This window comes from Astatotilapia calliptera, chromosome 7 (genome assembly GCF_964374335.1).
Source record: "Astatotilapia calliptera chromosome 7, fAstCal68.1, whole genome shotgun sequence".
Taxonomy (NCBI): domain Eukaryota; kingdom Metazoa; phylum Chordata; class Actinopteri; order Cichliformes; family Cichlidae; genus Astatotilapia; species Astatotilapia calliptera.
The window spans coordinates 934,037-959,892 of NC_137428.1; the positions used below are offsets into that span (position 1 = coordinate 934,037).

The 25,856-nt window shown below is 47.6% G+C and overlaps 1 protein-coding gene across 3 annotated transcripts; it reads left to right on the forward strand.

The window, feature by feature from the left end:
* Positions 1-1,990: 1,990 nt before the first annotated feature.
* On the forward strand, positions 1,991-25,694 carry phf21ab (PHD finger protein 21Ab). Of its 3 annotated transcripts, none has more exons than XM_026172345.2 (19): positions 1,991-2,211; positions 7,722-7,761; positions 7,930-7,981; positions 8,061-8,150; positions 9,158-9,190; positions 9,278-9,343; positions 11,166-11,318; positions 11,404-11,619; positions 12,970-13,053; positions 14,128-14,469; positions 15,347-15,463; positions 16,160-16,211; positions 16,297-16,376; positions 16,523-16,583; positions 17,822-17,844; positions 18,419-18,574; positions 18,891-18,966; positions 19,051-19,154; positions 19,693-25,694. In XM_026172345.2, the coding sequence occupies exons 3-19, from the start codon at positions 7,940-7,942 to the stop codon at positions 20,419-20,421; spliced, it is 2,424 nt and encodes an 807-aa protein (XP_026028130.1). In that variant the 5' UTR covers positions 1,991-2,211; positions 7,722-7,761; positions 7,930-7,939; the 3' UTR covers positions 20,422-25,694. The 3 variants fall into 3 exon arrangements, with proteins under 3 accessions (XP_026028130.1, XP_026028126.1, XP_026028131.1); XM_026172341.2 differs by lacking the exon at positions 17,822-17,844 and adding an exon at positions 17,943-18,049; XM_026172346.2 differs by lacking the exon at positions 18,419-18,574.
* The last annotated feature ends 162 nt before the right edge of the window (positions 25,695-25,856 follow it).

A 25,856-nucleotide genomic window follows, 5' to 3' on the forward strand; every position in this document is an offset into this window, starting at 1 on the left:
ATGTGAAAAGCCCTGACTGAAGAAACATGGATGACTTTCTACCACAATTATGAAATAATATCCTCACAGGAAACAGATGCAAACATTAAAGAGAAATAAACTGCGCAGAACAAAACAAAGAGTAAACATCCTGGTAATAAAACTTCATTAAAACCTTGAGATAATGCTCATCAGACATGAGAGAAAAAAAGACTTTCATATTCTAGGGAAATAGAAACTGATACTGTGCTGGAGGGCCTTTTCTGGTCCACGGGTCGGTGTTTGGACCCCAGCAGACGAGCAGGAAGTCAGGAACAGTCTGATGTGTTTGACTGTGTCACATCCCCCTCTAGTGGCTGTTTTTTAGTCAATGCATCCACTTACAGAGCTAAAAGTAGAAACAATAGAAACACATTGAAACAGACGAGTTTGGAATACAGAAAACAGCAGAACTCCGAGTCCTCCGGCCTCCAGCTGTGAGACGGCGACAGCTGCTTTTCTATCAGTCTATCGATAGATCAATCAGTCTATTAATCGAGCCATCTCTCTAAAGTAAGGTTACAGTTGGCTGTAACGACCCTGAACAGAAATATCAAACTGGCCCCGTCTCAAACCAGGAACACACATCAAATATAGAAATGCAATAGGTTCCTCAGTTTTGTTGATGGACCACTTCCTGTGGGCGGTGGAGGCCACAAGTCCCGCCCCCAGGATCAAATGGGTCTCCAACACCTGGCTCCTGGGGTCACTCGGGGCTGACGGTGCAGAGGCCAGGCTTGTTTCACTTTTTGTGTCGCCCCGTCTTCATTCATCACCCTCATGTTTCCTTTTTTCACTTCCTGTTTCCTCTCTTTCTTCCCTCCTCACCTATGCAGTCTCCACCCGTGTCTGTGTCCCTCCTTTCGGTCATGGGTACAGCTGTCCACCACTTTTCTGGGATTGCTGACCTCTCAGATCCTCGTCTGCCTCGCAGTCACCTACCGTCAGTGTCCCTCATGAACCCGGACAGATGATGTAGCTGTTGTTAATCTCTGTGTGGAAACTGCAGATTCACACAGACTACAAACACGTGAAGGAGAAAGAAAGAAAAAGCGAGGAACACGAACGAACAGATTATAAGCTGTGTTTGTTTCAGGAGCTAGTGTGAGACCGTGCTGGAAGTTTCCTGTGTGTAATAACAACTTATTGCTACCAGGCTAAGACCTATAACAGACCTATAACAGCTACGGGTGCTTTCTAAGGTTACATAGAGCCCCTGTAACATTTTACTTAGACATTACCCAGGCACTGATGAAACTCTGCCCCCTGCTGCTGAAAGTTTTAATTACAATTTGCGGGGTAATTACAAAAAGGGGCTTTAACAGCTGAGGCCAAGGGCAGGAAAATATGAAAGCCTGAACAATAACTGTGCATGACGACATCATAAAATGAAGAAGCACCTCAGATTTGTTTCCCGTTTGGCTTCTGTGAGTTTATTCTGTGGTCACATTCCTCCACGGAGTTATTTATTCGTTTCTCTGGAAGCAGGAGAAAAGGGGCCTCCTCCTCCTTTTCCTCCACAAAGTGCAACAGTCCGGCGGGTCCAGCAGCGAGCAGCCGAACGTGGAGGCTGAAGGGCGGCGTGCTGCGCGGAGCTGGTCGGTAACACAACAACACAACAAAGTGCTCCGCTCCGCCGCCGAGTTTCACGGTGTGTGTGTGTGTGACTTTCTCTCCATAGAGTTTCACTGAGTTTACATCCGGGTTTTTTCCCTAGGCAATGGGAGTCGCAGCACCGCCGTTCCTTAGGCAAAGTGAAATAAATTCGCCGCACCGACACAAAAAGTAGTCCGCTTCCCGAACACATCCCCCCCGCGCCTCGGCTCGCTCATCGGCCCGATTTAACGAACTTTAACGGCCATAAGGACCGACATCGACCGCTCCCCGGCGGATAAGCGAGCTCCCGCCGGAGCCGCGAGGAGTTTTTGTGCCCCTTCGTCCAGCTCCGCGGCGCAGGGATCTGTGATGTGCTGAGGCTGAGCTGAATGAGATTGAAGAAGAGTTCTTCTTGTTTTGTAGCTTCAGTTTCTCTCTTTTTACACAATTTCCACTAAAAGTCACCCCGAAACACGACAGCTGGGTCCAGCCCCGCGGGGAGGAGGCGGCCGGGCTGTGTGTGCGCCTCTGTTTCACCGCGGATCGGCTTCTTACACACATATATATTTAATTAATCCAGAGGAGGACTGCTGCTGAGTAAGTGCACATTGGGCTTTTTAATTTCATAACTTTAATTTTCCCTGCTGTCAAACTTTACGCGTCTCCTGCGGCCGCCCGTGGTCGATTGTCTGCGGCTGTTTGCGGGCAGGTGTGCGGGGCTGTCGGCCGGTGTGTGTCCGCTGTGTTCCCGTGTGTTTCTGTGTGTTTAGCTGCTCTGTTTCTTATTCTAGGAGTTGATATTCTGGAGGACAAGGGGCCGATGTAACTTGGACCCACCGACGCCTGCTCGCTGTCAGGGCTTTTTTTCTTGACTCTTGTAAAAAGATGGCGTCTTTCGGGACTGTTGGAGCCCGATTCGAGCCGTGCCCCCGGCCCCTGCCGCCCCTCGGCCGCCGTGTTTTTTTTTTTATCTTTGATGGAAGTTGTTATCAGCGTGGCTGCTGGCTGTGTTAGCTCCGCGCGGCTAACAGGATGGTTAGCATTAGCGGCTACGGCTAACGTTATCCACTTGTTCTCAGCCTCAGACGGAGCAATGTCGGACGGTTTTTTTCACACCGAAACACCGAAAAACAGCCCGTAAACCGCGACGGTTCTCCCAAACAGGCGGCCGGGGGGCTCTCCGAGGGGGGACCGAGCGTCCACAGGGCCGCAGAGGCTTAATAACACGGTTATAAAACATTAATTTGTCTGCCCGAAACAAAAACCCACTTTTCAGTGTTTGAACTCCCGCAGCAGAAGAAGAAGAAGCACTTGGCGGCTTTCATCTTGAAACCCTCCATTTTAGCTTCATTTCTTCCCTTTTTGGGCCCTCTGCGGAGGCACGCGGGGCTGCTCGGGGAAGTTTATCCCGACAACTTGGCGTCCCACCCGGGGAGCAATTACTCCAATTAACCGGCGGCCTCCACAGCCCGCTAACAGCCGCCGAGCACCTCCGCTCAGGTGCTGCACGTATGGACGCTTCTCAGGTGGACCGGGACCCCCCACCCCAACACTACAGGTCCCAGTACTCAGGGCCCCCAGCTCGCGCTGCAGGCTGGAGCACAAAGTACTTTTACTCATCGCTTATGCTGTACTACTGTACCTCGGGGTGGGATAGAAGTACTCGAGTATTTTTGCTTTCTGTTGCTTTAAATCTGTCCTGCAGTAAATTTAGACGTGTACTAACTAAAAACACCAAACAGTAAGTCACAGTACTTTGTTTCAGGATGTAACAGTTACTTTTTTATTAATAAGTAATGCACTACTGCTGTAAGTAAGGGCTGTTTAAAGTACTCGGTTAATAGAAGTATTCAAGTGTTTCTGTTTTCACTCCGTGTGTACTAACGAAGCCTTTTTAACAATGTACTACAGTAAATCAGAGTACTTTGTTTCATATTCCAGACTGGTAAAGTACTACTTTATTCATTAGTTATGCAGCACTACAAAGTGCAGTTTAAAGTACTTTGAAAGTGAAAGTATACACACATTTTTATTTTCACTCTAGTAAAGTTCAGACGGAAGTACTGCAGTAATGAAGCTTTTTTTAAACAAAGTACTTCAGTAGGATCTAATTCAAAGTACTTTTTTAATAATTAGTAATACAGTAGTATAGTTTTGGACTTGGAAAACTGTTGTACTACACTTCAGAGGGACACACTGCAGTAATGAAACGTGTACAACACAGACCCTCGTCCTGTGGTACACGGTGCTCTTTAAAGTACTTTTTCATGTGTACTGCTATATCTAAGTGCAGTTTTAAAGTATGTAGATAGTAGAAATATTCAAATGTGTACTAATGAAGCTTTTTAACAATGTACTACAGTAAATCAGAATACTTTGTTTCACATTTCAGACTATAGTACAAAGTAGCTTTTATGAACTAGTAATAAAGTACTACTAAGTACAGTTTTTAAGTATTTTGATAGTTGAAGTACACAAAAATCCTTATTTACATTCTGAAGTAAATTTCAGAGGGAAGTACTGCAGTAATGAAGGTTTTTAAAAACAGTCAGAGTACTTTGTTTCAGGCTGCAGTATAAAGTTGTTTTTACCAGTAAGTATAAGTACTATTTCTGGGTACTTGGATAATAAAGGTTAATGATTACATTTTCCAGTACTTCAAATTTGTACTCCACAAGATTTAAAGAGTAAATGTACTGTACAAACCAAACTTTTTGAATAGAAAAGAGTAACTGGGAGTACTTATCGTGGGATCAGGCTGTAGTTTGTAGTACTAAAATACATTTGTTACAGTTTTTATCAAGTTTAAGGTATTTGTAAAATGGAACTGCAGTACTATTTACATTTCTGGTACCTTAAGCGTGTACTAAGTGGTGGATTCATGAGTAAACCAAAGTACTTGTCCCATGTTATAGACTGCAGTTTAAAGTACTTTGTAATGCAGTACTACAATGTATAAGTACATTTTTGAATGACCTGGACCATGGAGTACTTTGGTGTTTATTTGTCCTCTTGTGTACTTGTACTTAAACTATAAGATGGAAGTAAGTCTTTTTTACTAATTAGTACTACAGTACTACTACTTCTAACTAAGGTTTGAGGTACTGTACATGTACTGCTCTAGACTGCATTTCAAAGGGAAACTTTTTACTACTGAATACTGCAGTTTTAATAGTTGTATGTACTCATAAAGCAGATGTACCTGAGTATTAGTATTTTTTGTTACTCTGTTCTTGTATTCTACAAGAGTTTTGTTACTGCAGGTACTTACAAAATACACAGTACAAAAGTACTTTGAGTCCCTTTGTCTCAGGTTTCAGGCTGTGTTTAAAGTACTTTTAACAGAGTACTACTGAACTTAAATACGTGTTTGAGCTGCTCAGAAACTGGAAGTACTTCAGTTTTATTCTCTTAGTACTACTAAAGCTTTTCAGTGACGGTTGTATAATGCAGTACTTTCCCCTGTTTTTAGTTTTCAAGTACTTGAAAAGTAGATTCCTCGAATACTAATACTGTATAGAGATACTTTACTCCAGTAGGAAGTACATGCACCTGAATGTTTTAGACACAAATCAGAGTAATACTTTAAACTACAGCACAGAAAATCACAGTACTTCATGACTCAGGTGTTGAGTTTTGGACACGAAGTACTTTCTACTAAATTAGTAAGACGGCACTACTGCATCTTGTGTAGTATTGAAGTACTTGGAAAACAGGTCTAGTGGTTAAATCGTGTACTTTTAAAAACAACAAACCGGAGTACTGCGAGCCACTTACAGTACGCTCGATTCAGCAGTACTACATGTATTTAGTTTATATGTTTATGTACACGTCTGTCTGTGCTTTACAGTAATGACGTAGTATTTTTTTCTAGGTTAATAATAATATGTACTTCAAAATAGTTAAGTACTATAGTTATGGTACTTTTTCCCTCTGAATGAGTTTACGTGTAGTATGTACTAATGCAGTACTTCGTAGTATTAATGGAGTTGGTTAAACTTGAAGGAAAGTCAAAGTACTTTTTGTTTCACTGCATAGTTTTTGTGTAATTACAGTTTTTAAAGTACAACACAGGAAATCAAAGTACTACTAAGGAAAAGTACTTCACGCCACAGCCTGAAACTCAGTACACGAAGCTAAAATACTTTGTTTATTCTTTTAAAAGTACTTTTTACTGCACTAGTTTCAGCTTTCAGTCTTTCAACCATAAATCTGAGGATTTGAAAACAGGAAGTACTTGAATAGTTTTTCTCACATAGTAGTACTACTACAGCATCACTGCAGTTTTGAGGTACTTTACTACTTATTTTTCACTACTTGATACTATGTTTCAGATTAGGGCTGTGCCGATATAAGACATCTGTCGTCCCGGTAACGATATAAATCACAAAAATGTAACATTTTCTGTAAATTCTGTGAATCTCGGGCAGCTCGACCTGCGTGAAGTGTTTCCAGCTGGGCGTCGTGTAGCTGGAGTCGAGCGTTTAACCGATGCATGAAACGATACATTTTTAGACTTAAGTTGTAACGGCCCGGTTTCTTTGTGAGTATTTATTACACGGCGTGCTGCGGGGAGAAGCCTGCTCTAACGTCTGAGTCTAAGCTTTATTTTTTAGCACCTGGCGTCTTTTTTACTTCTCATCTGTAAACACTCTGCTCTTTCACGTGATTCAGTTTATTTTGAAGTCTCAACAGGATCTTGAGCTTTATTGTGAAAGGTTTATGTGGAACATTAACAAGCGGACACACGATGGTGTTACCATCAACAGGCGCCTGTGCGTCCGTAGTGTGGTGATATTAAATATAAGAGAAAGAGAGAACTTTAAGAATACAGCCACTACAGTGACATCCAAACATGAACAAATATTACCGTAAACAGTTTATTTTGCGACACCACGAAACAAACAACAGCGTAAAATGAAACAACAGATGTTTTTATATCGTCGTCCGACACACATCGTTATATCGAACAGCCCTACTTCAGAGGATTATGTAGTACTAATTAAGCTTACAAAATACCCAACAATCACTCAAAGTACTTTGAGGTGCAAGCTGGAGCCTATAATACTTGTGTGTACTTACAGTGAAAGTACTTGTGCACTTCTTTCTTTTCTTTTTATTCTAATGAAACTTCAAAAATGTAAAAATGAAGCAGTCTTTGTGTTTTATGCACTTTATTTTGTAGCTTTTACAGTTTTTATGAGTACTTCGGTACTTCATTTGTCTGCAGGTTACGGGCTGGGGTGTGAAGTACTCGAGTATTTCCATTTCTTTGTACTCCTTGTGAAGTAGTCAGACTCGAACGTTGTCACACTCCTGAGTACTTTTTCCTGATGTGCTGCAAACAGCATTCAGAGACATGATGCGGATGTTTTTCCTTAACTTCTTCCGTGGATTCGTCATAAATAATAGATCATCTCAGGACCCTGGGTGTATTTCTGGCGACACTTTGAAGGGCCCTGACCCTTATGTTAGTTCCTGTTTCTGGTGTTTTTAGTTTAAAGAATGTTTTTTGTCTCACTGATGCAAAGACATGTAAATGTTGGCATCCACACAGCAGGGGGCGCTGCAGGGGCAGGGATGAGCTAACAGGCTGGTGATGCAACACATTATTATGATGATGATCTCCTCTGAATGATTTTCTTTGTGTTTTTGAGAAAAATGTGTCGGTTTATTCTTTTGTTTCCTCTCCAGCAGAGAAACACGAGCGAGTACTGCACAGGGCTCGTTCTTAATGCTCCTCTTTGGTGTGTCACATGACCTCTGAATCACTGTGGGCAGTGTGACCTGATCAGGTTTGGCTCACATGTGAAAGTTTTATGGAGCAAAGAAAAACAAACCCAAACTGTCAAATAATAAAAAGAATCCTCTTAAAACGTGAACAGCAAACAAACTGAAAGCTTCAGAAAACATCAGCAGATGGTAGAAAGGTGAGGACGTACAAATCGAGTCCACAAACGTGTGTTTTATTTTGAAGGTGTGTGCCGCTGCACGCCTGCTGAGTTGTGCTGGCTCAGGACTGATCCCTGTTAGAATAAAGACGTCTTTCATTTAAAGTCTCCTGAACACACTGGGCCTGTAACGTGTGCGTTTGCTGTGTGTTGCAGGGCAGCACAGAGGGGTGGAGTCCGGTCCCACAGCCAGGTGGTGAGTGCTGTTATGCTGGAGTGTGAGGCTCATTAATGCTGATGTGAATGAAGTGTTTGATGTTTGGGCGCGATGAAGCTCGGAGCCTGTTTGTGTGTAATGAACAGCTTCAGGTGAGGTCACCTGCCCTGTAGTCATCCGTGTGTCTGTGCCTCGTTTCCTCTGCAGCACCACTTTAATGCTTCAGTTGGATGGTTTTCCTACTGGAGACAGTGTTCAGGTGAGAGCTCACACACACAGGTGTGGTAAGTGTAGCCCTGAAACACCAGCGTCTCACCTTTCTGTGTGTGTGCGCGCAGGCTGATCGATCGGCTGGCAGACTGACTGGATCCATGATGGAATTACAGACGTTACAGGAGGCCCTGAAGGTGGAGATCCAGATCCATCAGGTACGCTGTGGGCTCAGCTGTTTCCTGTCTTGGCCGCTCGCTCTTCTTTTTCAAAGTTCAGCGTCTGCATGAACGCACTGAGGCAGGACACTGAGTAACGCTGCATAACACAGCCTGCTCCCTTTACTACAAATACATGCGGATCGAATCAGGAGGCAACAGGTGGGGTTTTTACAGCAGCCTGAGGAATAATTCTACTGTGAGTTTAAGTAGTTTCACAGGAAAAACAATGTTTCCACGGTACATCGTTAGTTCATGTAAGCAGATTATGAAGTGGATTCATTGTTATTTAATATTCATTATGTTGATGTTCAGTCAGTCCTTTCTTTACCACCGTAAATGTGACACCGTAACGTCGGAGCACAGTCGCACTTTTTGGGCGGAGTAAACCACTCTGAAAACTGCAGCACGCTTACAGTGTAGGTGCTAGAAATATTGTTTTTTCCACAAGATAAACAAGAAATAACACAATACTAATAATATACTAATATTACTGTAATAACTACCTGAAGTTACGCATCGCTTAAATTCATCTACAGTCTAATTATTTCTTTGTTTCCTGGGAAAACCTGACCTGTTACCTCCTAGTGTAGCTGACGTGTGGAGGTACATATAAGTGCATTATAATCCCAGTAAAATAAAGTGCAACTCTAGTAGGGGAGTAAGGGGTGAAGCCACATTCAGTCTGCAGACTGTGAGGCCTGCAGTGGGCTGTGTTTTAATGGAGCCTAAATCTGGTTTTCACCCTGAAAACGTGGATGTGTGCTGTACTAAACAAAGTGATGAACAAGCTGAAAATGTTCATAGTGTGATGGTAAAACAGGAAAAAAGAAATCAGGGTCAGGTGTGGTCTCTTTTTCTGTTTTCATTTGTTTATTTCGTTTATATATGATCCTTATCAAAGGACGCGCGTCCGTCAGAGCGAGCGCTGCTCTGTTTCGGGTGCAGTTCCCTGTGATGACCAGCAGGTGTCAGCGTGATCTGTGTTTTCTCTCTTCTTTCTGCAGAAACTGGTTGCTCAGATGAAGCAGGACCCTCAGGTAAGGTCCAAGCTCTTATTTCTTATCAGCACCTCTGAAGCTTCAAACTTTTCAGACGTTTTTTTCATGGCATTTGTTTTTTGTTAGAACGCAGATCTGAAGAAGCAGCTCCACGAACTTCAAGCAAAGATCACAGCGCTCAGCGAGAAGCAGGTATTCAGCTTTGTGCTAACGAGCTCGTGTCCGTGGGCTCGTTTAAAGCGTGACCTTCTGTGATATTAGAGGCTGAGTTCACCGAGCTGTCGTTTCAAACAAAGAAACGTGAGCTCGGAGCGCTTCAGCTTCACAGCGGTAGGAGTGACACGCTCCGAGGCCAAAGCTCAGCGCAGTGGTACAGTCTCACCTCATGAGCTTACATCATTCTGATATCAAACATTATTAATGAACGACACAGAACAGCCAGCAGTGGCAGAGACAGCGGTGCACGTTTGTGTCTTTGACTTGTTTTGCATCATTGTCACTGTGTGACTGGGTCGCTCTCTTTCATGAGCTTCGGTGGTCGTTCGTTTCTTCCTCGTGGCTGTTTGACTCTGTGTGTTTGGGGTCTTTCTCTATGGCTTTGTTTGGTGTCTGGCGTTCATAATAGTCCCTGTGATATATGGATCAGATGAGCGTGTTACGTCACGTCTGTAGTCTCTTTGTCTTCTGTTATTTTTGAACACTTTCATTGTGCCTCCTATTTTTATCTGCTCCCTGCGTGTTTCTCGCTGTGTTTGTTCTGCGTGTGAAACATTTTGTGCTCGCTGCTTCGACATCGTGCAGAATTAAAGAAGACGTTGTTGGATAAGAGTTTGTGCAGACTGAAGTGTGCTGAGATGATGTCGGAGTCGGGATTAGCTCAGATTATTGTGGGGAAACAGAAAGCCGTGCGCGTATTTGTGCAGGCGGGCATCTTGCGTAACCACAGATGACTAAAGTCGGTTTCAGAGAGTCGGCAGATTAGTCTCGCGCTGAGCTCGGCTCCCACCTGATGATAAACTGCCTCAGTGGGAATATGAGCCGGAGCGTGAGGGGTGGGCTCAGAGTAACAGTCTGAAGGAAGTTCAAAAGAAGAAATGTAGGTGATTTCCTGCTCCTGCTTCTTCTTCTTGTAATTAAACTGGCAGCCGTGCAGCTGCTCTCATGGCCTCTTTGATTCTGGGGAAAAGGAGCGAGATTTTTTTTATTGCACTTTTTCTTTCATTCAGATGTGCTGGGAAAAAGTGCATGACCCTTGACCTTTTTTTAGAGCGTGCGCCTCACCATCACGCGCTGACGTCATCACGCCTGAACCTCCCGAGTCGCAGGCCGAGAAAGACTGAGTTAAACAGGAAGTGTGTGTTTTTAGAATCGGACCTGTGAAAGCAGAAGTCCTGTGAGATTAAACGTCCCTGTGCGGCGGCGGCAGCAGTTGAAGTGCTGCACGTTATTGGCAGAAGGTCAAACAGTTCTCTGAAAGCAGCGCCGCCACTTTCCTCCTCCTCTGTGTTTCTCTGCTTTCTCTCTCGCGGCGTCCTCATTGTGTTTCACTCCATTAAGTTCCTGCTTCTGAGTCGACTGTTGCTAAGCAACAGATGGGCTTTATCCTCCGACTGAGAATTCAGTCGCCAGTGTGTGCGTGACCTCCTGAGCTCCACCCCTTTCTTCTTCTGCTTTTCATTCTTTTTGCTTCTTTCACTTATTTCTCTTTTGCCCCTCCCCCTCCTCCTCAGTCATGCAGAGATGCTTGGGTACTTATTTGTACTTATTTGTACTTATTTTCACAGTAACTTTTCTAAATTAAATGATGAATGAACAATCACCAGTTAAAAAACACACTTTTTATATGAGTCCGCCCCAAAGTAAAGTTTAAAAAGCTTTTTTCCTCTGAGAGTCGACCCTCTGCCTCCACACCCTTCATTATATCGTTTGTTCCATACTTTGTTTCAATAAAGCTTTTTTTGAATGGAGAAGTGGCGCCTGCTGCGGGAATAATGTCCTGTGCTCTCGCCTGCAGAAAAAGGTGGTGGAGCAGCTGAGGAAGGAGCTGCTGGTGAAGCAGGAGCCGGAGGCCAAGCTGCAGCTGCAGGTCCAAACTCCTCCAGGAGGAGGAGACATCAAGCCGGCCAACCCACTGCAGAGCCAGCAAATAGCTGGAGCGCTGCAGCAGGTATGAAAGCCGCGGCGCCGTTTACAGGATGACTTAAAATCCGACTGTCTTTAAATGTGTCGTGGGTTAACTTCTCCCTCCACAGACGCTGACAGTGACGCCGGTCCTCACCACAAAGACGCTGGTGCTGAAAGCTGCCCCCGGCACCGTCCTGCCGCAGCGCCCGCCCACCGTCGCTATGGTAACCACAGCTATCACCAAACCCGACTCGCAGAACGCCCCCATCAACCTCCAGGTGGCCGGCAAGCTGACCAATCAGAGCTCGGAGCCCATGCGGCTGGTGTCCAAGAACGCCATGGTGGTAAGTGTGCTGTCGGTGCGATCTGTTCGAGCTCAGGAGACGCTTCAGACCGCCGCCCGCTGACCCGCCTGCGTGCGCTCTCACACGACTCTGTTTCTCTGAAAGCGCTCGAGCGGGCTGTGGCGGCAGCTTCTAGCATCTCCCTCTGGGGGTCAGTTCCCCTCACAGAGGCGCATGATTGCAAAAAGAACACGTCACGACACGACTGAGGGTTTTCCAGGTGGTTTTCCACCGCGGGAACATCTCTGTGCCCGTTCCTGGGCCTCCAGACACAACAAAGTACCACCTCTGGGCGTGGGTAGGTACTTCCTGGGCGGGCCTCGATGCTGATGGGGTAAACTGATCACAGCGAGGGCCATCTTTAAAAACATGTCAGGTGAAGAAGAGCAGAGCAAAGGGAAAAAAGCTTAAAAGTCAGAAACGCAGCGATCGAAATGACGAATCGTAACACAGCAGGTCGTTTTTAAATTGTTCTGCAGCCGTCGTTCTCTGAAACACTTCTGCAGCTTTGCCTTACCTTTAAACATACACTAGTTTTAGCAGCGTGGACAGGATGTAACAGCACGACCACCTGAGGTCTGCTAACCACCGTGATTAAAATACTGCACAGAAGACAGAAACGAGCGCAGCTGTCGAACAGCGCTGACGTGAACAGAGTTCAAACTTGGAGGTGAGGCTTGTGTTTCAGGTTTCAGAGCAGGGCAGGGTCCGGTTTGCTTCAAGTGTTGGCCTCTGCTTTGGATGCGGGAACTGACAGAGGTCACAGTGTTCTGCACACGGTTCAGTGTTCCATCTGAAGGACTCTGAACTTTTCCTCCCAGGAATCTTTTCAAGGAAAAGACTGGAGACAGCTCGCTGACACAAACACCTGGATGTTACAAAGTATCAATGTTCCTCTGGATGTAGCGACGTCGCTACATCCAGAGGAACATTGATACTTTGTTATAGTTTTTGAGAAACATTTAGCCAATAAGAGTAAATGTATGTTTACAGTACGGTGCTGGGATGGGGCATGACTCCATGAGCTCTAAAAAGTAGATCTGGGTTTGTACCAACCCCGAAGTTTATGAGCGTTTCACTGGCGAACAGCACCGGACTGATTTTGGTCCCTGGAGGGTTCCTCGTTCCTGCGGTGCAAAAGCAGCTGCTCTGTGCCAGTTCTCCATCCTGCTCCCTCGGCAGAGCCCACAGGTGTGTGATCTACCTGCTTTAAAGCCCGCGTGTTCTCAGAGTTACTTACTCCCACGCTCTGCTGTCAACGCTTGGCGACGCGTCCCGAACCGAGCGCAGCAGACGTGTCGGTCAGATGTCAGCAGCACAGATCCACAATCTGCTGTGGTTTTGTCTCAGGTGCAGGCCGCCGCCCAGCCAATCAAAGTTCCTCAGTTTGTCCCGCCTCCTAGACTGACGCCTCGACCCGCCTTTCAGCCACAGGTGCGTCACTGTGAGACCCGCCTCTGAACCCTAACCCCCTCAGATCAGTGTGTGTGGCCCACCCGACGTGGCGTGCTCACTCTCCAGCAGAGGGCGGGAGCGCGCCGAAGCAAACGCTCATGCCTTGCTCCGTGGCACTAAAACATTGTTTTCTGTGTGCTGCCTCTTACTCATCACTTCTCCTCTCGTTGTGCTTCTTTTAATTTCCGACTGACCTGTGAGCAGGTGTTTTTGGAGGTTTCCTGCCTGTGTACCAGTGTCTTTTACCTTTCTTTGGTCAGAGCTTGTTTCCTGCAGCTTCTTGGTATTTTTGTGTTTCTGGCTGTCGGTGTGTTTTAACCCTTCCACTGGAGGAACGTGGGCGGTTTTTGTGCTGAGTAACGCCACCGGGAGCTCGGGCTCAAACATCAGAGTTAGGCCTCAGAAGTCGTCCTACCAGGAGCAGCGTTTGTCTGTTAGCTCAGAACAAATACTCGAGTACTTCTGTATGAAGTTTGAAGGGTTGGGCTTATAAAACTATTAAATATTGTTAACAATATTACGTTTTGTTTTTTTCCCTCCACCAATCACGTTTGACCTTATTGGTGATTTTTTTATCTAATGTGTTTTTGCATTTTTAATAAGTCTAAACGATTCGTGTCCTTTCTGTCCTGCCAGCACATCGTTACATGTGTACAGTGTATCTTATACTGTTAGAGTTTAATGACAAAATGCTTTATAAAACATTAAAGCTTTGCAGTGCCTGTACCTCTGAAGCCCCGCCCCCTGTCTCACTCTGAAGGGCTCATCTCACCTTATTCCCTGAGAGTGAGCTGTAGGTGTGGTTAAAGACTGGGACTTTGGAGGCGGGGCTTGTGTGGTAGCAGAGCTGGCACTGCTGTATGATGTGGTGTATCTGTCTTTTTTGATTTAATACATAAAAATAAATGAGCTAATGTTTGTAACATTCCTCTGCTTCAGCAGTAGCAGTAAAGGTAGGCTCAGTCAGGCTGAGGTAGAGCTCCACAGTGGCGTTACCTGGCAGTATCAGGTCATTTCTGTGCCGATTTGTGATTGGCTGTGTGTCGTTATCAGGTCCGGCCAAAGCTGACCACGCCCACCAATGTCCCTATTGCACCGGCCCCTCCCCCACCCATGATGGCGGCCCCCCAGTTGCTGCAGCGGCCCGTCATGTTGGCCACTAAGCTCTCGTCCTCGCTGTCGTCGTCGGCGCCCATCCACCAGGTCCGCATCGTCAACGGCCAGCCCTGCAGCAAGACCGGTGCCGCCCCGCTGACGGGCATCGTCATCACCACGCCAGTCTCCGCTGCACCCACCCGCCTCGCCAGCCCCGCCCAGGTGCCCCTGCCCACTCCCGTCCCCACTCAGACTCCGGTCCAGCCGATCCAGATCAGCAGCCTGACCACTGAGCCCAAGGTAAGGTCCTGCGTTAGTACTGCACTGCACAGCAGGATCTGAAATATTTTAATCGTGGTCTTAGATTTTACTTTCAGAAACCTTTGGATAGTTTTGTAGTTCTGATGTTTAAACAATAAGGCGATGACCTTAAAGATTTAAAGGTGGCGCTCGTGTGCCGCTGCTCCTCCGACACGCTGTAAAGGGCTGTGTCCAGCGCTGAAAGGTTGGATATCAGTTTTAGTTCATTTACAGGTTAGGGTTATGTGCCAGTATAGCACCCCCCTGTGGTGATTCAGGTAACTACAGCACTGAAACGAACAGGCCTCTCAGACTTCAGCAGGGTCTGTTTTTGCCTCTAAAAGTACTGAAGTGGTTTATAAAGCTGGTGTCTGTATAGATGAGGAGAACCTCACTAATGATCTGCTTTTACTCGTGGATCCGGCCCGCACGTTTAAATTCTGCTGCTGTGACGGTTAAATCTCTGCGCTGCTTTCCCGACAGCGGTGATCAGAGGAAACGTACCTGCTCTCCGGCTGGAGCATCGGGCAGCTGGACGCTCACAGCTTGTTTGGGTATCGTTAGTATGTTAGAATTGATGATTAGTCAGCGCTGCAGAGCTGCGTGCGGGGCGTCGTCTGCTCGTGTCTTACTGTCACACCCTCTGAAGGTCCCGTGTTTGCAGCTGATGGGTTCTTACTGGAGTTTGGACGCCTGTTCGACCCTCGGGTCTTTGAACGATGGCGCTGTGTCACATTGGTCCGTGTTATTGAAGGAGGCCGTGTGGAGGCCTCTGCTTCTTTCTTCAATGAAAAACAGAAAATAGAAATAATGAAAATATAAAGGAATGTTCTCTTCTGTGACTTAAGCTTGCCGTCTTCGTCTCGTCTTCTCTCAGCAGACTGTTAAACCGGGAGGAACAGAGCAGCACGCCGTCGTCAGCCTCCCGTCCTCCTCCTCAACCGCTCCTGTGTCTCCTCCTCCCAGGCCCCCCAAGAAAGAGGAGAACCCAGAGGTATGACCCACAGAGGGACACACAAGTCGTGTATTTTCTAGCACAAATCACTGAACCGTTTCTCTGTCGTCACACGTTTCACCTGCAAATTCTAGATATTAATATCTTTAAGTAAATGTTATTGTTATTAAAACATATTGTTAGTATATTGTAGTTCAAACGTACTCACACAGGCTGATGTTATGAAAGGAGATAAAGGCGCACGATGTTCCCAATGATCCAAAACCCCAGAAAAAGCTGTTTACCAAACTTTTATTTATGCAGCAGGCGCCTCAAGGTGTTTTATATTATTAGACCCTAAAATAACCCAGAGAAACCCAACAATCATATGACCCTATGAGCAGCTCTTTGGCGACAGTGGGAAGGAAAAACTCCCTTTTAACAGGAAGAAACCTCTGGCAGAACCAGGCCCAGGGAGGGGCGGGGCCATCTGTGGGTGGGGCTTCATTGCGTGCCTGGGTGGGGTTTGAGAGCGAGAAAAGAGGCATGAGAGGAGCTGCTTTACTGCATCGATATAAAATACTTTCATTCTGCATCTCATTTGAAAATGTATCATTTTAAAAAGATGGATTTATGTGTCAGGACGTTCTCCTGCAGATGTTTACGTTGATGCTTGGAGCACGTTTTGCTACCGCACAACTTTGTTGTTGTACCAAACCTGCCAGCGTGATGATTCACCTGCTGTGTCTCCTTTAGAAACTGGCCTTCATGGTGTCCTTGGGCCTGGTAACACACGACCACCTGGAAGGTGAGCGATGCTTTCAGTCTTGGTGTCGTGAAGCTGCTGCGTGAGCAAACATCTGCAGGAAACGCTGATGTGTTTTTATTTGCAGAAATTCAGAGCAAAAGACAGGAGCGTAAGAGGAGAACGACGGCCAACCCGGTGTACAGCGGCGCCGTGTTTGAACCCGAGGTACGTCCCAGACTCCCGTTTACGTTTGTGAATTTAGAGTCAAGCAAAGTGCGATGACATGTTTACGAGTTTGGGTTGATTAAAGTAGTTTTCACCAATATTTTGCCTGCTGAGCGACTTAACGACGTTTTTCTCTTTTGTTTCAGAGGAAAAAGAGTGCAGTGAGTTACCTGAACAGCCCTCTGCACCAGGGGACCAGGAAGAGAGGTCTGTATGAAAAACAGACCAAAGATGATGGAAATGACAGTAGAAACCAGTAGAGACTGAACGATGCATGACAATAGAATCAAGCAGAGCTACAGTAGAGACGATAATCAGCTGAGAGTCGTGGCAGAGCTGCAGAGAGGAGTGTGTGTGTGTGTGTGTGTGTGTGTGTGTGTGTGTGTGTGTGTGTGTGTGTGCTTCATTGAGTGGAAGAAGAGTAGAAACAGTAGATCAGTGTCTGATCTGATGCTCGGTGCTAATAACGTGCTGTGAAACTTTTCTCCTGCTTCTGCTTCCTGTCTCTGTCGCTTCAGTCGGGTTTCCGTCTAAAGCCGGATTCATGCTCACTCGTCCTCGAGGCTCTGAAGCTTCAAACGGGCTGAAACGCGCCCGCGTGTCACGTCATTTAGTGCCGATGATGTCAGGTTTCATTCGCAGGCTAAACGCAGACATGTACCCTCTGAAACGATGCCGAGGTTGGTGATCAGAGCTGTGGAGCCTCCGATGAAGGAGGATGAATCCGGTTAGACCCTCTGTTTTCTCTGGGAAGAGCTGAAATGCATTCTGGGAATTGTAGGAACACCCTGACTCCCAGTTAACGCCCATGATGTTTGTTTGCTGGGAGCCACGCCGCCGGTAACACGACTAACGGTGTTTCTGATTCGATAACATCACACTTTCCGACAGTCGAGCTGCAGACGTCGTAACGCTAGACGCTAACCTCACGCGCAACTCGTGGTGTCAGATTTTAACACGCCCTGAAAGAGGCGGAGGAAGTCTGCGTCAGTGTCTGCACTGATGTCGGACTGTTCCTTCGCCCTCCAAACGCTGGCCTCGGGTTTCCACTTCGCTGCAGCCGCTCTCTTATTCATCTCTTGCTGTTTGTCTTTTAACTTCGGGTCTTTGTTAAGCCAGTAACGGGCTCGCAGGTCGGCCCGACTGAGCGCCCAACCCACGGCGTGCCTGTCGGGTCCATGCATCTCATACCCGTATTAAGCCGTTTTATGACTTTTAAGTGGCAACAGGCTGAGCCGCTCGTGCCGAAGAGGCCCGGAAGTCGAAAGACAAAAAGGCGAGGTGGGAACGCGAGGTCGGCACCCGGGGTGTTGACTTCTGACACGAGTCCACGGGCAGCTTTGTACTAGAGCTTGGCGTCAGCTCGCTCGGAGCACTAACCCTGCTGTCTGTGCTTCTGACTCCTCCTCTTCCTCCTCTTCCTCTCTCACCCTGACTCATGCTAGCCAACGAAGACTCCCTTTCCAAGGTATGTCATACAGACTGTTTGTTTTTGTTTTCTCCCCCCTCTCCATCTTTCTTTTTTTCTTTGTTTTCCGTCTTTGTCGTCTGTCTCATTTCACCCAGGTCGTCCACCCAAATACAGCAGCGTCCCGGACCTGGTCAGCCTCACCCCGACCTCCCCCTCCAGCCCCGTCCATCCCCTCCCCCTGCCCAGCCCCAGCTCTGGGGATGTAAGTAACGATGGGGGAGACGGACAGCTCAGAGGGTTGGACGCCCCGTCACACACGGTCCTTTTGGCCCAGTAGCTCTGTCACCATTTGCACTCCTCCATTAGTTTGTCGTCTCCATGACACTCATCCGCACTCATCACTTGATTTTACTTTGACTCAGCCTTACAAAGTGAACAGAGTCCTGTAGCGTCATTGATAACTACTGCAGAGCACATTCTAACTCCCCTGTGTGGGCTCAGTCGATTAACACAACACACCATGTCATTAGAACAAGCCCAGACTGTAAACTAAACCAGATCACGGCGCCCCCGCCTTGCCTCTGCGCTGATGGTTGGTGGGGAAACTGATTGGTCCAATTCTTCCTCACAGGGAGACATCCATGAGGACTTCTGCACTGTGTGCAGACGCAGTGGCCAGTTGCTCATGTGCGACACGTGTTCTCGTGTTTATCACCTGGACTGCCTGGATCCACCCCTGAAAACCATTCCTAAAGGCATGTGGATCTGTCCAAAATGCCAAGATCAGGTAACCGCAGCAGACTGATCCTGAGTCAGGGGGAAGGGGGTACTGCAGTCCAGACTGTGCAATGTGCTTCCGGCGGGCCTTCTGCCACGCTGGCCTGAACTTTAGGACTGTTCGATCCTTTGTAAGCAGAAACGTGATGCAGTATTGTTCTTTTGTGCTTCTGTCTCATTCATTGTGTAAAGATCTGCATCTCACATCCATCCACCCCATTGCTCGTCCCCGTATCGGCCCCACCGCAGGGTGGTGGCTAAATTTGTCTCCCTGAACTCTTTTCCGAGCTTCCGCCTCTGTGAAAACTCCCAGCTTCTCTCTCCAGATCCTGAAGAAAGAAGAAGCCATTCCCTGGCCCGGCACCCTGGCTATCGTTCATTCCTACATCGCTTACAAAGAAGGTGACGGCAGCTTTTGCTCTTCTCGTGTGTCGCGTCTGCCGGGACCGGCGAGCTCTGACCGACTCTCCCGTCTTTGTCTTGCAGCTAAAGAAGAGGAGAAGCAGAAGCTGATGAAGTGGAGCTCAGAGCTGAAACTGGAGCGAGAGCAGCTGGAACAGAGAGTCAAGCAGCTCAGCAACTCCATAACAGTGAGCTCAGCGCACACGTTTATGCCTCGGTCCAGTCTCCAGTCCCTCGTTCATAATCTGTGCAGCGCTAAAGTTATCAAAAGTTTTGGCTGTGAGCTGGCTCAGCAGGGGGAAGACTGTCAGCTGCTGTCATGGCCATGTTTGTGTGTTTGGATGTTGGATAAAGCACCGCGATGCTGCATTGTGAGAGAAAGTTTGTATAATTACCTGTCAGGTCCTGAGCGATCTGCCTCAGGGATGCGGAGTCGGGCTGGTAAGCGATGAAAAGAAGACAGGACAGCTCGTCGTGCTGTAACTGTATTGTTTTAGAGCTATTCTCCGGCTTCACGTTAAATTCCAGCATCAGCAGCGACGAGCGGGACTGTGTGCCGTAAACGAGCACAGCTCCAGGACAGACGCTCGTCCTCACGGCCGTCACAGTCACAGGGTTTTTACTGTTGTTGCAGTTAAATGCCTGCCGCCAACTTCAGCTTCTGTGAATTGTCACTGCTCTCTTTATTTGAGGAGATGAAACTAAAACCTGTTTTCATTTTTTCAGAAATGCATGGAGACCAAAAACACCATCCTGGCCCGCCAGAAGGAGATGCAGCTCTCCCTGGACAAAGTCAAACACCTGATTCGCCTCATCCAAGCCTTCAACTTCAACCAGGCTCTGGCAGAGACGGAGGGCAAAGACATGAGAGTCCCGGACAGGGCTGAGGCCGCGGTCAGCTCTGAAGCTCCGCCCAAAGTCAACTCGGCGGAGAAGGTGAAGGCGGGGAGCTCCTTGGCCAGCGTCATCACCGAAGGGAGCAAGCCCGAGGAGCACGGAGCCGCGGGGAGCCACCAGACGGGCGGAGACACCTCGGGCCAGCCCGACAGCACGGTCCTAACGGCAGATAGCGGCACCGGCGTGGGGGCGGACGGAAAGGCGGGGCCGGGGGGAGGGGCTAACACGGGGACTGGTCTCCAGGCGGAGATCGTAGCCAAGCCTGAGACTGAGGTAGCCGCGGCAACTAATGTTCCCGCTTCTTCGGCCGTTGCCACCACCAACGGCACAGCCGAGCTAGCCCGTCCCGATCAGAGCCCCGGCGGAGGCCACGGCGCCAACGCCGCCACCGGCTCTGAAAACAAGACAGCTGCCGTCAACCCCCCAGAGACGCCGGCAGAGAAGAAACAGGAGGAGATCACCGGAAGCGATGGCAGCAACACCAACAACAGCAAAACCTCAGAACCCTCCCAGCATTCTTTGCCAGCTCTCGTCAGCAGTTTGGACAATAAAAAGTAACGCGGCGTCTCTTCAGTCGGGGAATTCAAACATATATATTAAAAAAAAAGACTCTTGCTTGCACCGTGTGGTGCCCTGAAGTTGCCAATCTGTATAAATGTTGTTTGTTTGCATTGTATTGTCAGACTGTGTCAATGGTAGATATACAGCCCAAGTCACGTGACTCTGGGAAGACGTAGGCCGTTCCACCCACTGAGCTGGGGTACAGGAAGGCGTGCGCACCAGTGTCATCATGCCAATTAGTGATAGACGTCATGGTGGGAATGCTCAAAGGGAGATTTAACTCATCATCACACCAGTGTGTGCCTGTTACAGTGGCCCCTGTTCCCTGCGAGGTGGGGAGACGGTTCACATGGGCACGAAGAACGCCGAGAACGTGGAGCCAAACATCTGTCAGGGGTTACTGGTCTAAAGCAGTGTTGTGATAAATGAACCTGTTCGTGCCCTCGTCCCAACGAACTTAATGTGAACGACCATGAACCTTAACCATCCGTCCCGACCTTCCCGATCGTCCGATCCTCGCCCGGCCGGCCTCCGGATCTCTTCGGTGGAGAGAAACCCGTGCGTCCCTTCACCCCTTCACTGTGAAAAGGCTTCAGTTTGCTTCAAACACAGAGTGGTGCCAACCACAGGCGCTGCAGATGCAAACAGTCCTAGAAATCTGGATCACGTCGCATCTGGGTGTTTTTGATCGGAAGTCAAACGTAGTGGTCTGTGAATTACGGTGAGCTTTGCAGAGAAAATGATGCGTTAGCCAACACCGCTCACGCTGAGCGGCCTAACTTACCTTAACCCAGGTACCCGACAGCTGGGTACAAACAACTGTTGAAGGGAGCGAAAGATAAAAGGCTGAAAATGGGATTTTCAGTCCGTCCTGATTACCGCTAACAGCTCTGAAAATCATACCTTAGACTGATAACCTTCGATATCAGCCAGAGACCTCCTCAGACATCGTCTTTTTAAAGACGGCGGTTGGCGCTTTGAAGTACGCGGCTGCCTTGAAGGTGACGGGTCTGACTTTCCAGATGAGACTGATTGGCAGCATGTCGGCTCATCAAACCACACGTGCACCTGGTGGTGTAAACCCGGGCTCACCTGCCCAGGTCCGAGAACAATACACAACATTATTGCAGAAACCTTAAAGGCCTCGGCATCGTCGCTCTCTTGAAGCACACTGACGCCTTTGGAAAGACTTCCCGAGCGATCCATAATCCCTACATTATTCCCACTCGCAGTCACCCGGTAACCAAACGGCCCATCCTCTCCCCATCTCCTCCCACCTGAGCTCAGGCAGCAAAGACGCCGAGCGGCGCGTTCGACAGGTACAAAGGACGAGGTCGAACAGGCTCGGTAGCCGAACAGATGTTTTCAGTGGTGTCGGTCAAGTGTAGTGATTGAGTTTTCATTCGTGAGTCAAGTGTGTCAACTGTGAGCACTAAATGTGAAATTGCAATACTGCAATGTCAACACACACAAACTATATCTGGGCTGTGTTTCTTTTTTATAGGAAAAGATATTCAGGTCTTCCTAGTCTTCTTCAGAATAAGTGCTTTCTGTTCCTGAACCTGCTGGACTGGCATTATCCACACACAAAGGAGTCCTCTTTTTGAAGCGGTCGTCTTTGCATCGTGTGCGTTTCTGTTGAATCCTGAACTGCCAAAACGACATACCCAAATTCAGCAGGGACAAGTCCACTTACTGTATCGAAAGATCAAATCACCGGCGTTGTAAGATATTTAGATGCTACCATTTCAGAAATTGGAAGTCCCCAGATTGAGACAGGAGAGCTTACTAAACAATAACATTAAAGGAACTTTTTTCCTTCAAACGGTTTGTCGTACGAAGCTGCTCCTTCCGACGGATCTCAAAGGACGATAATCCTGAGATTAAAGCACAAGCTTGCTGCATTACAAAGAAGTGCTGAAGAGCTTTTTGTATGTTAATATGGAATTAAACAGAGTATGCATCTCTTTGTTGTGATGTGACTTATCCCCCACATTGCCAATATTTTTCTCGGAGGACACACAAACCTCTGTCTGACGTGCGTAGTTCCTGTTTTTGGGAGGAGCGGCCCGAGAAGCGCCTTCGTCCCCTCGCGGTCAGACACGTGCGTCTCTTTTCTTTCGGTGTGGCCGAAGCACGACGCTGTCATTTGTGGCTGTCGGTTCAGGTGGGTCTGCTGAGCCGATCACTGTTGGGAGCGAGGCAACGACGGCGCCTCTGGTTGTGCTGGAATTTCTGTCGCTTTCTTTCTTCGAGCTGTTTTGGAGCATCGTTGCCCAGGTTTCAGTCGCCCGGCGGCGTCTTCACCCCTGAGTGCCGACGCCGTTTGTTTTCTGTGATCGTGCACGTTCGCTGGGACTAGAGCTCTGCTGTGTGAGTGGCTGTGATACCCTGTAGGTGTGGGGTAGGCCCAGCAGCAGAGGAGGACGAGGAACACGTGAAGGTGGCCGCGTGTTTCAGCCTGTGTTGCTTACTGATGAAACATCAGTAGTTGGACTTTCCTGCTAACACCTGTACGGTCTCTGGAGTGCTGATAGAAGGCGTTTAGCGACGTGCACGTGGCGCTGACCGCAGAGGTGAACACGCTGCAGGGCGACTGCGGGTGACCGTTAACTTCATATCACTACGACCAAGTCGGCATATCTGACACCCGGTGTTCTCGTATACAGACCGCCTTCATTCAGAAGATCCCACAGAAACGTTTCCATGCGTTCGGCCGCCGTGTCGCGTTTTATGCCGTCGGTCTGACGAGCTCGGCCATTCGAACACAGATGGGAAAGAAGAGCCAGAAAAAAGAAAAGAAAAAAGGCAACTAAGGTGTCCCCGGGTCCCTCTGAGTATCATTCGTTGTGTGTTTCGTTGTTCGTCGGCGTTCTTCACCACGCGAGGCTGTGTTCACTCATGGGTAGAGCAGAGTAGTCATCGAGTCTCAACAAGGTTTTCTTTCAAGGAGCCCGAACTTGTGTTCCAGTCAGACTGGACCTCTCCCTCTGTACAGTAGGTACCTCGAGTGCCTTTCTTCAAACAGCAGATAATATTTGTCTCTTGACTTGCACTGTGACTTGTAGAACCTTACTAACCCCTCCGTATGACCCTCCGGTCCCCCGTCCCAGGAGCTCCCCCCAAACTCCGGAGCACAAACTCGGTCCCTCCACCTCAGGCTGCCAGTAGTCAATGCAAGTTAAATCTACATTTCATATATGATGCCGTTTGAAATCGACCGCATAGTGTTTTGTTGATGTTTAATAGAGGAGTTGCCTTAAATGTGTTTTGTTTTCGTTTTTTTCTGTGATTAACTTTTCCATTCGGAGAAAAAAAAACACCTGTGCAGACGCGAAGGTCAGAGGTCGTCTGGTGAGAAGCAGTCGGGGTTTTCCCGGCGATGATGATGATGATGACCTGCTCGGAGCTGTGTTGTGATGCACTTTTTGATTTGACCAGTATTATCGGACCGGGATCGGTCAGCAACGCAGAGCGCAGGTGTGAATCCCGGTTCCCCGGATTTCCTGGCTGGACTCGCGTTCGTTTTATTTCGAAAGGTCCATCGTTGCTTCTGCACTGTTCTGGTTCTTCTTTGGCTTCAGATAACGCCCGAGTTTGCTAAATCAGGTCACATGAGGCGTCTGGCATGATCAAACTTTGACTCGATTAAGAGCATCTGTCAGTGCAGCGGCGGCAGCGGAGTGCATGACTTTTTATGCAAACTTTGATAATAGACGTGTCGAAACGTTTTTTTTTGATATGCATCTGCTTTTATTTTTACGTTTTCATGTGAAACTCGAGTCACTTTCTTTTCTTTGGGCGTTCTGGCAGACACGGATGCCAGAGCGCGCCGTTTAGGTGTTAAACGTTGCAGCGACCATCTGCGTTCAAAGGGTTTTTCAGAATCAGAAGGTTTTTCCATGGATGTATGAAGAAGAACTGGACACCTGTTCTCCACTGACACGCTGCCGTTTGTGGGGCGGTCCTACCGCAGAACGCTTACCGGTGATTGGTAGAAGTAGCCTGTGGATTTGGAGTAACGTCACCCCAAGTTCGACCAGCGCTTGGTTCAAACATGAACGCAGTCGACGGATTGTGCCCGCCGCTAGTTTCTTTCTGGGAAGTTACCCAACTTTGACCTCATCAGCACCTTGTCAGTGGAACGCAGGAGGAAGATCATCGAAAAAGTAGCCCTAGCTTTGTCCGGCTCGTGGGTTAACAGAGAGAAATCGCTGCTGTGATTGGTTCTGCTTTGTTCAATGACTGTTTGATTCATGGCTTGGCTGAGGTTTAGGTGATGCCGGGCTACAGAGCAGGAGCTCTGTGGGGGAAAGGAGGCATGCGTTAGGCCTGAGTGTCTGCCCTGCATCAGCTCTCTGGATACATCCATGGGTTTAGGTTCTTCGTTGTAGTCTTGATTTGGCTGATGCGGCGTGCCGACTGTTGGGATCCCAGCAGAGCTGCGAAGGTTCGGGGAGGAAGGCTCTCTAAATTGCTTCTCAGTTTCGATTTCGCCGAGCCGTCCGGGTGAACTTATCCAAAGAACACTGAGAGCATACATTTCGTCTCTGCATATCATACGGATGTCGTTTTCCTGCGTTGGCATCGTGCTCGTGGTCACATTAACCGCTCATGCATTCTAAAAAAACAAAAGACTGTGCTGGGGGGTCGTTCCTGCGAGGTAGTTTGCTCCGACTTTTAAGTTGTATCAGTTTTAAAACGATCAAGTCATGATTGTGGCCTTCTAGTATTCTGTCGGTACATGACGTCATTAATCTCTCGTGCCCGCCCGCCCATCTGTCTGGACCCAAACGTACACCTGCAGCTTCTTACCTCATCCACAGCTGATTCCATCGGGGTGTGTTTGAGTGCAAAAAAGAAAAGTTCAAAAAAAGAAAAAACAAAAGTCTTTTTTTATCTTCCATTTGGTGAGATGCATTGTAGCGATATGAATAAAGAAAAAGTTCACCTGGTGTGCTGAATAATGTGTAAATTGGTAATTACACAATCTGAATATTTGTATAATTGTTTGTATTTTTTCATAATGATTTTGGAAAGGAATGTGTTTATTTTTTTGACTTCTGTTCCAGATGTGTCTTCTGTTGGCCTGACATTGTGACTGGTCTGGTGGGATTCTTACCTCTGTATTGAGCCTCTTCTGTGATGAATTCTTTGTATGCAGTGTTTAGGAAATACTGTAGGGAACATGGGGAGGAGTTGATATTAGGAGCATTTGATCAATTTGTATTTATTTATTTTATCATTTTGTTAATAAATTGTGAAAAGCAGACCGTGTGGTGCCTGCCTGTTTATTTTGGTTTTAAGAAAGAAGCCACTTTCATTAAGAACAAATGTTTGTATAGTCCCTAACAATAAAACCGCCGGCCCCTGTATTACAAATGAGAATATTTTTCCTTTTTTTAAATCGTTTTTGCCTTTTAATTTGATTC